The following is a 9,948-nucleotide window of genomic DNA, read 5'->3' as shown; positions in this document are numbered from 1 at the left end:
TCAGCCAAAAAAAAAAAAATCATCATTATCTTACCTGAGAATTCATGTTAGGGAAACCAAAGGCAGCCATTGGATCCATGTTCGAAAACAAAGGATTTCCAATCTACAAAATAAGAGCTTTATTAAAAAAAGTAATTTTTAACCAATCAAACACCATTTGTATCTAATGGTCTTGTGCCTAATGGCGAGTATGAAGACTTACTGCTGCATTAGCCATAGGGTTGGGTGTTGGGAGAAGTCCTCCTCCTGGCAGAATTCCAGCAACAGCATTGGCTGGTGCCAACAGTGACAGAGCTTTTGCTTCATCTGGAATTGAGCCTGCAGCAAAATAAAAAATCCTGCATTAGTTGAAAGCAACTTTATGCAAGTAGACAACAGAGAGACATGTTTGAAAATGTCCTCACACTGTCATTTAGGGAAATAAAAAAAAAAGACAAGGCTCGGCACACGGGTTACCTTACAGATCAGAGAACAGTTCCCTTATCTCAACACAATCATTGCAGTGACATAACTATGGCTGGAATAAAAAAAAACACACTACTCCAATCAACACTGCCGAGAATAGATCACCTGAGTGTGTATTTTATCATGAACCAAACGTAAGCAAGCACAGCTGCTTCTCCAGTGCGGTGAGCCTTCAATTTTCATTTAGATGTTACTGAAACAAGCGACTCACGTTGGCGGCTTCACTACTAAAAGCAGAGAAAAATCGACATACACACAACAAAGAGAAATTTAGGGATTTGGCAGGAAAACTACACAAACTAACAGTGTCTACTTACCACAAACACATTTCAGATGATGAGGTGGTAACACACACTGACCACCATACTTGATTTTAAGTAGCAGTGTGGCTGTTGTACACCATCATTTTGATGTGCTTACCTGCCATCTTATGTGATGAATAATTTAATTTTGCACCCAATAATTACACCTTGTTTACCTTTTTGTGGTCTATAACATGTTTTAAATTAGAATCTGGTTAAAAAAAACGTTTCTTCACCTTTCAGTGAATCTTTTCCTCAAAAAACTCAAGATAAATACAGACATACAGGTATGAAAACATATAAAAAGAAGCACATTGGAGAGAGAGGGAGAAAAAGTGGGAGAGAGAGAGAGAGGGGGAGAGAGATTACTGCAGGAGACAAAACTGTTGGATGGTATTTTCAGCAGGGCCTGGTAAACAGGACTGGCTGAGCCAGGTAAAAGAACTGTAAAACACAACAACAGAAGAAGACCACTGTTAAAGAGATCATCGAACCAACATAATGTCATGTCGGATGGGTTTTCAAGACATGAGATGGAGGTTTACCTTAATGCAAACACACCTTTTACCATTGGTTCCCACAGTTAAGAAGAAATAAAAAGTTTTGGAAGGATTTTTCAAGTGGAATCACTTATCACAATGTATGATACAATACTGTTGTATTCTGATGGTTGTAAACTGCAACTCTACCCAAAGATAGCATTACACCTGCATGCCCTGAACCTCACACTCAAATCTATGAGTAAAACAAACAAGACTAGGATTTGGTAACATAAAATAAAAGGTGTTTAAACAGATTACTTTAATTCCTGTTCCTTGCTGGCTCTCAACTACTTATTCAGCTGCCATCAAAGTCTTCAAGTGCAGAAAAGTCAGTTTTAAAATAAGTCCTTGTTTTTTACCTTTATGCTGACAATAAAATAAATTAAAAGAGGGGACAAATAGACAAAACAAAAGAGAGGGGGTTTAAATGCTTGCTGGCCTTTGTAAATGTCTACTACCCCCTGTTGCCAGGCAGAGGACCACTCATCAACGAGGGAGCTGCTTTTGCCTCCTTCACTACAAAAACAACACACCTTCTCACACTCTCTCACACACACAGGCGCACACACACAAGACAAAGAGAAATTTAACAGAGGTTGAGACTGTTTAACTCCGAGTCTGAAAAGCTGATTTTGATACAAATCACTTGCAGAGGAAATTGCTGTTTTAATGACAGAGAGCTTATCAAAATACATAAAAAATAAACATGGCAAACAGCTTCTTGTTTATGCAGTGATTATTAGAGCTGTTATGGATGCCTTAAACAGCTTACACGCATAAACCAGTATGAGTGGATAATTACATTCCCAGAATTCATTTGATCTCATTCTTCTATAGTCTTGCCATTAAATCAGCAAAACCTCTAGCTTGTAAAATAAAAATAAAAATTTAGACCAACCTTCAGCAAATGGGACCACGATCAATGCTCTGTCCACAAACACAGTATTGGTAAGATGTTGAGACACTCCAACAGACTCGGGTTCCTGGAACTTCACAAAGCACACCCGTGATGTGACAGGCATCTGTGAATCACTGTTAAGAGAGTAAAAGAATTACATGAATACAAAAAATGACTTTACAAATAAAATAATGAGCAATGCAGTGTTGATTTGGTGTTTTTTGTTACTGTTTGTCAAATTACAACTGAATACAAAAAAATAACACATCTTAAAGTATTACCACGTCCAATAAACGTCTTAATAGTCAATAATAAATTATTTCCCTTAAATTACATAGCCCTATTATATAAAATACAGCACACCCACACCTGGTTTCGACACTCAACTGGATACAACTGAAGCAACTAAACATTGATAAGGAAAATGAATCTGGTATACACTGTATAGTAACCGCTAAGAAAAGCACGTCTCTGGTAACTGTTAGCTTACGTTAGCATAGCCCCGTCCCAACAATCGGCAATACAACACACATCACCACATTTCAAAACACCAAAGTAACCGAGCTAATTTGGGTAGGGTTGTAAATAACGTGTATGCAACACAGTATCTTGTGAACTTACTCTGGTGGGAATAATTTTAACTCTTCGATGGTTCCCAGGAAGCCGAAGAGTGTCCTCATCTGCTCAGACGTCGTGCTCGGCGACACATTCGTCACCTGCACCACTTTCGTAGTATAACTCATTTTCCCTGTTAAAATGCAACACTATTGATAGTAACACAACCTAAACCGATTTTACACACGCACGTTTGGTAAATTTTCAGAATCTCGCGGTTAACTCGCCGGTGAACGCATGTATTCAAACTACAACAAGAGACTGTTGCATTTCGACGCCATGTTGAATCGCTCTGGAGGTTGCGCATGCGCTATAGGGTATTGATGAAAGTTCGTTCTTTATTTTAAATTTCATTTATGTTTTTCCAGATATGTCGCGATTTTTACAAAAGTGAACAAAAAATTAAAAAAAATTTTTTTAGTTTATTAACAATAACTGTGACAATAACTGGTGTCATTACAATAACTTGACCTGCCATCTGTATCCAAAGGAGGGCGCCGTTCCTTTGTTTTCTGAATACAACGTTGGTGACGTTGCAATTCAATGAATTTAAGAGACATTAAAGCACCACGGTTTTACAGAACGTACTGTATATCATATTCTATTGTAAGTGTACAAGTGTTTTTGTTGTTTCTTGTTCTGCTTTTTACACTTTAAGTAAACGTGTTCAAAGGAGTACCCACAGTTATGTTCGCAGCGTGCTTGATCATGCCACAGGTGTACGGAGTTATTTCTAATTGGGGGCTCGGTCCGGATGAACGACCGAGACAGAAAGGTGAGAGAGGTTTAGATTTTTATTCTTTACTGTTGTCGTTTTTACTCAGTGAATTTAATGCAACTACATACCTTAGACATCACTTGAAGTGAAAGAACACTTTTTTAAAAAATATATATGTTTTGCTTTGCAGAAACTATTTTAGAAAGTTTGGAGATGTGTCACTATTGTACTGTTTTACTATTTTAGTGTTTAAGGTACAGCGTCAGTGTCTTCTACAGTAATTTCTAAAAGACATTGTTTTGTATTAAATGGACAATTATTTGACAAATGGTTTCCTTATCGCAAACCTTCAGTTACTTTTTTTCTTAATTAATTTATTTCACTTCTGGTTTATTTTTCAGAATGGTCACCCTGAAGATCTTCAACACAGTAAGGAGTGTCATTTTTCTTTTATTCTGTGTCGCTGCTGTGCTCTACCAGGCTGACGTGCATCGCTGCATGTGTGTTTGAATGTGGTATTAATAGCAATACAGTTCATTGGCTGGTAAATCTGGGTGTCAAAAGGCTGACGTCCAGTAATGGGTTCATTGCAATTGTGGCACTTCCTCTTGGTTGCATTCCCTATCTTTCTCTCCTGTCCTTTATGTACCAGTTGGACCATTAACTAATTAACATTAACTAACTCTTAGGAATAGTTTTACAACTTTAAATTAGAGTTCACTGGCAGGTTATATAACTGATATAATCCAAAATTTTTATATCCCGTTTGTGGTCATCTTCCAGCATTTTGGATGTCCAGGTCCTTTTCCACCAATTTGGATGTTACAGTTGCTGTCAAGAGTGACTACCTAAATTCTAGCTACATCAATCAACATAGATGTCCACAACTCTAAAAGGCATGTAAATTTCCTTGACCTTGTAATTTTGTATAGGCATACATGTACATTTTCTTGACTTTGTAATTTTGTCAATGTATACATGTAAAATTGCCTGACTTTGTACTGTTGTAAATGTGTATTCATGTGGTTGTCCCTTATTTTCATTGCTGAGGGGTAGCAACCCTAGTCACAAGCCACCGTCATTGACGAGACGTGAGTCTGGCAAAAAACAAGCTGCTGATGTTTTTCTTTCTTTTTACTAGAAGAAACAATACAGGGATTGTTTTCAGGCTATGTACAAATCTAATCTCTTAATTTGAGGATTAGACAGACTATAGACAAGCAAATTAAGATGTTATGCATTTACCTAATGACCACAACACATTTTATCCAGTTAATATTGTATAATCAAACACGTTGAATGGTCACAGATACTCTGATGTTTAAAACCATGTCTAGGATTTTGTTTTGTATAATTCTACATTTAATATAATGCAGAAAAGAGTCTTAAACATTTTATGACTAATTTATCTAAAACTTCATAGTTTCATACATTTTACAAGTTAATATTCTGGAGTTACTTACTTATGTAGTTGATATTTTGCTTATATAATCGTTAATTCTCCACTCAATGTGTCATCCAACATGTTGCAAATATCAGTTCATTAATCCATACAGCACTTACTCAGCATGACTCGGAGAAAAGAATCACATGTACTATTGCAACACATTTACTACGCATGTTTCCCTAGAGGAAATATTCTGGAGAATAAATCCAGGTTCAGAGTGGTGCAGGTCAGGTCTTTCTGTGGGATATTGGGCACAATGGGATTCTTGTTCATGGTGCAACATGATTGGCCAAGAGAGGGGTTTATGGAGCAGATTGGCATGACTGTGACGGGATCCAGACAAATAAATGCCCTCCAAAGCCCCCGGTGGATCAGAGACTTCAAGGTGGGAAGGGACAAAGGGAGTTTTCTGAGGAGCTGCTGTGTGTACTGCAACTACAAGAAAGAACCATGGTCAGCCGGTGAGTTTCTGATAAATACATTTTTAAAAATTAAACCTGTTTGTAATGCTGTTTGACTCTGTCTAGACAATTCTCCAACATTGTTGGTTGTGTCTGAAGCTAATGAGGCTCTTAATAAATAGAAGGTTCACACTGAACGTTGCAGCCTTGAACTGAATGAACTGGCATCTTGCTTTTTATACCACAAACTAACATTTTTACTCTCTGGGAGCAGATTTGAACATCCAGCAGGAGGCTACAAGAAGATATTTGAGACCTGTGAGGAACTGGCTGAGCCCATTCCAGCATCTGTGACGGGTTAGTTTGCATTTTTAAACATTGACATAGTTATTTAGGGGTTTATTTTTTATAATTATTACTTTACTTTTTTGTGCTTTGCAGGAAGAATCCCTGCTTTTTTAAGGGGAAGTCTTCTACGTTTGGGACCTGGACTTTTTGAGGTTGGAGATGAACCTTTCTATCACCTATTTGATGGTCAGGCCCTAATGCACAAATTTGACTTCAAGAATGGCCAGGTTACCTATTACAGGAAGTAAGATTTTTGTAGTAACCTATACATTTTGCTTTTAAACCCAATCATTTGCATAATATTTGCTATAAAAGATTCTGAAGGGAAAGTATTGTTGTATTGTATAAAACAATTTTCAAAGAAAAATGTCTTTTAAATTTTGTTTTCATAAACATTTCTAAAAAATTAAATGGTATGGGTTTTTTGTGTCATAGGGTTAATTCAAAGTTGTGGCTTTGATATCCATTAAGCATTTTATGGATATCAAAGAAAGAAAATTAAGCATTTTATGGATATCAAAGAAAAAAAAAACAAAAAACAACCCAACTATGCTAAAAGTTTCTGAATATAATAGATTTTTTTTAATTAATTTATATTTATTTTATTAATTAATTTTTCCTTTCCAATGCTTTTTCTGTCTTAGATACGTCAGAACAGATGCCTATGTAAGAGCCATCACAGAGAAACGCGTAGTGATCACTGAGTTTGGTACTTTTGCGTATCCTGATCCGTGCAAAAACATATTTTCAAGGTTAGTCACTGCAGAACTCAGATGGTTTAAGCCTGACCATCGTAGGATCTCATGTATGGATGTCAACTGTGTAACTTTTGCTTTTAGGTTTTTCTCATACTTCAAGGGGGTTGAAATCACAGACAACTGCCTGGTGAACGTCTACCCTGTGGGCGAGGATTTTTATGCTGTGACGGAAACCAACTACATCACTAAGGTGAACCCTGAGACCTTGGAGACACTGAAGAAGGTACGGAAAAATCGATATAGTTTTTTTGTTTGTTTGTTTGATCTTTGTAAACACAGTTTTTCCTTGCAGGTTGACATGTGTCACTACGTCAATGTCAATGGAGTGACGGCTCACCCTCACATTGAAAATGATGGCACTGTTTACAACATTGGAAATTGCATGGGGAAAGGAGCAACACTTGCCTATAACATTGTCAAGATTCCGCCCACACAGAAAGGTGGTCTCACTAAAATATAGTTCTGACAGTTCTTGGTACTTAAAATAATGTTTATTTAATTTTTGAATGTTGTTAATTTCCAGTAACCCAAAATTAGCCATTTTCCCCACATCAGTGGTGGTGGTCTTCTCTGGAGGCTACCATTTTGGATCTGTGTTCACATTTACACAAAGTAAACAAACTAAATATCTGTAGGTGACTGTATGGTGACATAACAGGTGAAACAATCAATGGTCCACATCATGTCGCCTAAAGTACATGTTGTGGTTCATGTAAAGACACAGAGTATAAAATGACTGTGTCAGATCGTGTACCTTTTTGTGGTTTTCTTAGATAAGTCTGATCCTATTGAGAAGACCAAGGTAGTGGTGCAGTTTCCCAGTGCTGAGAGATTCAAACCTGCTTATGTACACAGGTGGGTGATATAAACACCAGTCCCCTTGGCGTGTCATCAGTGTCTTCATTAGAATCTTTGTCGTTGTTTCATTTTTTTTTATTTATTTATTTATTTATTTAGCTTTGGGATGTCAGAAAACTATTTTGTCTTCGTGGAGACCCCAGTGAAGATCAACCTGCTGAAATTCCTCAGTGCCTGGAGCATCCGAGGATCCAACTACATGGACTGCTTTGAGTCCAACGAGAGCCAAGGAGTAGGAGCTTAATGTAGCAGGTTAAATATTTAAAACCACTAATCCTTCATCTTCTACCCTGGTCATTGTATTCTGTATATTTTTTTCCAGACTTTGTTTCACATTGCCAAGAAGAACCCAGGAGAATACATCAACCTCAAGTTCAAAGGGGCAGCCATTGGCTTGTTTCACCACATCAACACCTACGAGGACCAAGGGTTTATCGTTTTCGATCTGTGTGCTTGGAAAGGGCACGTGACAAACTTTAAACTGAGGATTCTCATTTATATTTAAATTGTGTTGTTCACTATCATTTTAACTGTAATCCTGTCACATAGATTTGAGTTTGTGTACAACTACCTGTGGCTGGCCAATCTGAGAGCCAACTGGGATGAGGTGAAGAAGGCGGCCATGATAGCTCCGCAGCCGGAGGTCCGCAGATACGTCATTCCTTTGGACGTGGAAAGGGTGAGTTACTAATCTAACTGAACAACATGAGCAGAGGTTGACCCACACGTGAAAAATCTACCGTTTGTTCTACCGGCATTTTCTCGTGAACATGACGTAGGAGGAGCAGGGAAAGAACCTGGTCAGCCTGCCGTACACCACTGCCACAGCGGTGATGCACACTGATGGATCGATCTGGCTGGAGCCTGAGGTTCTCTTCTCTGGACCTCGTCAAGGTACTGACACCACTGTCAAACTTCAGACACAGGATGTAAATAAATGTGACATCTTTAACCTTGTACATCTCTGTAGCTTTTGAGTTTCCTCAGATCAACTACAGCAAGTATGCAGGAAAGAATTACAAATACGCATACGGTCTGGGTCTGAACCATTTCATACCAGACAGGGTATGCTCACGAAATGCTCTTACTTTGAAATGAAGTTGAACAAATATAAAAGAGACTTTCTTTAACTGTTTATTTCTTACTGTGCAGATCTGCAAGTTGAATGTCAGGACCAAAGAGACCTGGGTGTGGCAGGAGCCAGAGTCCTACCCCTCTGAGCCGCTGTTTGTCCAGACTCCAGGTGGAGTGGAGGAAGATGACGGTTAGTCATAATATTAATAATAATAATAGATGTATTTTTATTGTCACTGTGAGACATTTTGTCCTGAGCACAATCTAATGCTATGCTGACAGGCGTGCTGTTGACCATCGTGGCGGCTCCTGGCACTCAGAGACCAGCGTATCTCCTCATCCTCAGCGCCAAAGATCTTTCCGAGATCGCCAGAGCAGAGGTGGAATGTGACATTCCAGTCACCTTCCACGGGCTCTACAAACACTAGAAGACACAGATTTAACGTAATGTCGAAGCAGTAAGGCTTCATGGGTCAATAAATAAAATGTGGCTATCAATGCTGTGCTATGTTCTAATTTCTGTTTATCTGGGGGAGATAAACGCAGGGGGGAAACAAAAGACTGCGTAAAGTTAAGATTGATTCACTATTGACCGACGACACGGCCTTAGTCCACGGTTCTGGGTTGTTAACTCTACGCTTCAGGAAGGGACAGACAAAGGGCAAACATTTCCTCCTGGCCCTAATCCATAGTTATGTCGTTGACAATAATCCTGTAGTCCAAATTCTTAAGATATTTTTGGGAGATTTAAGTTGTTGCCACACAAAATCCTATTACGGTTACTTTTAAACATTTGAACCGTGTCTGTTCTTATCGTGTTACTGAAAAGCCAGAGATCTCACTGTTAAAGCTGATTAACACAGAACAGGAGAAGTCGGCTGGTTTTTAATTGTGTAAAATCTAATCTGTTACTGTGGTGGTTCCCAGACAGGACTCCCACTTTGACTGTTTCACCCTTCACTCTAGACATGTACACATTTCTTGCCACTGAACCTTAGTTTAAACACTGTAGTGTGTAGTTCCTACAAAGCTGCTACTCTCAGTGAACATGCATCAAAAAAAATATGTGCTGATTGAAATCTGATTAATCACAGTGTAACTGTGGATTAATCATGATTGTTCATGATTAGAACACGTGTTAAAAAACAAAATGGCAGGTAGATGTTCACTGTGTTTTATGTCTGGGTTTTTTTGGCTAATGGCTGATGAATGTGCAAAAGTATGACTGAATTGTTTTGTTTCATTGAGTTGTCTTGGTCTTGGTTGTCTTTTGTCATTACTTTGCAACTTAACGTTGACTTACAGATTGTTTTGCAAGTTGCTTTTGAAACCTGGGTGAAGCCTTTGTCCTTGACAATATTGACGGTCTTCAATCTCTCACAGTCCATTTGATAAGTCCATCAGTCGGTTTGTTGGACATAGACTTACTGCTCACGACCTAAGGCTGGTCTGACACAAACTGGGCATCTGACCTGAAGTTGAGATCTTTGAAAACACATATTGGGTGTTTTTGTATTCTAAT

General features: G+C 38.3%; 2 protein-coding genes across 3 annotated transcripts in view; one reads left to right on the top strand and one right to left on the bottom strand.

The window, feature by feature from the left end:
• Window positions 1-3,101, bottom strand: part of LOC103396307 (serine/arginine-rich splicing factor 11-like) — a 5,123-nt gene extending 2,022 nt beyond the window's left edge. Inside the window, exons 1-4 of the mRNA XM_008334337.3 lie at window positions 2,829-3,101; window positions 2,208-2,341; window positions 203-318; window positions 35-103 (exon numbers count right to left, since the gene is read on the bottom strand). Of these exons, the coding sequence (XP_008332559.1) occupies window positions 35-103; window positions 203-318; window positions 2,208-2,341; window positions 2,829-2,950 (441 nt within the window). The 5' untranslated portion in view covers window positions 2,951-3,101. The remainder of the gene's footprint in view (window positions 1-34; window positions 104-202; window positions 319-2,207; window positions 2,342-2,828) is intronic.
• A 118-nt stretch (window positions 3,102-3,219) lies between these two features.
• rpe65a (retinoid isomerohydrolase RPE65 a) lies at window positions 3,220-9,111 on the top strand. 2 transcript variants are annotated; one of them, XM_008334335.3, is made up of 16 exons: window positions 3,220-3,597; window positions 3,942-3,969; window positions 5,171-5,448; window positions 5,663-5,745; window positions 5,830-5,980; window positions 6,381-6,488; window positions 6,576-6,717; window positions 6,787-6,934; window positions 7,268-7,349; window positions 7,452-7,584; window positions 7,675-7,814; window positions 7,902-8,031; window positions 8,132-8,246; window positions 8,323-8,417; window positions 8,505-8,616; window positions 8,709-9,111. In XM_008334335.3, exons 3-16 carry the CDS (start codon window positions 5,438-5,440, stop codon window positions 8,852-8,854), a joined length of 1,596 nt encoding a protein of 531 aa, XP_008332557.1. In that variant the 5' UTR covers window positions 3,220-3,597; window positions 3,942-3,969; window positions 5,171-5,437; the 3' UTR covers window positions 8,855-9,111. The 2 variants fall into 2 exon arrangements, with proteins under 2 accessions (XP_008332557.1, XP_016897771.1); XM_017042282.2 differs by having other exon boundaries at window positions 4,324-5,448.
• Window positions 9,112-9,948: the final 837 nt, after the last annotated feature.

Source organism: Cynoglossus semilaevis, chromosome 20 (genome assembly GCF_000523025.1).
Source record: "Cynoglossus semilaevis isolate Cse_v1.0 chromosome 20, Cse_v1.0, whole genome shotgun sequence".
In the NCBI taxonomy this organism is placed as follows: Eukaryota; Metazoa; Chordata; class Actinopteri; order Pleuronectiformes; family Cynoglossidae; genus Cynoglossus; species Cynoglossus semilaevis.
The sequence above is the reverse complement of the archived record's forward strand: the minus strand, read 5'-3'. Positions and strand labels throughout refer to the sequence as shown.

Coding starts and splice junctions, on each gene's coding strand:
- rpe65a (XM_008334335.3), top strand. Junction 6,489..6,575: donor TGCAAAAACATATTTTCAAG/GTTAGTCACTGC, acceptor TTTTGCTTTTAG/GTTTTTCTCATACTTCAAGG. Junction 8,032..8,131: donor TTCCTTTGGACGTGGAAAGG/GTGAGTTACTAA, acceptor AACATGACGTAG/GAGGAGCAGGGAAAGAACCT.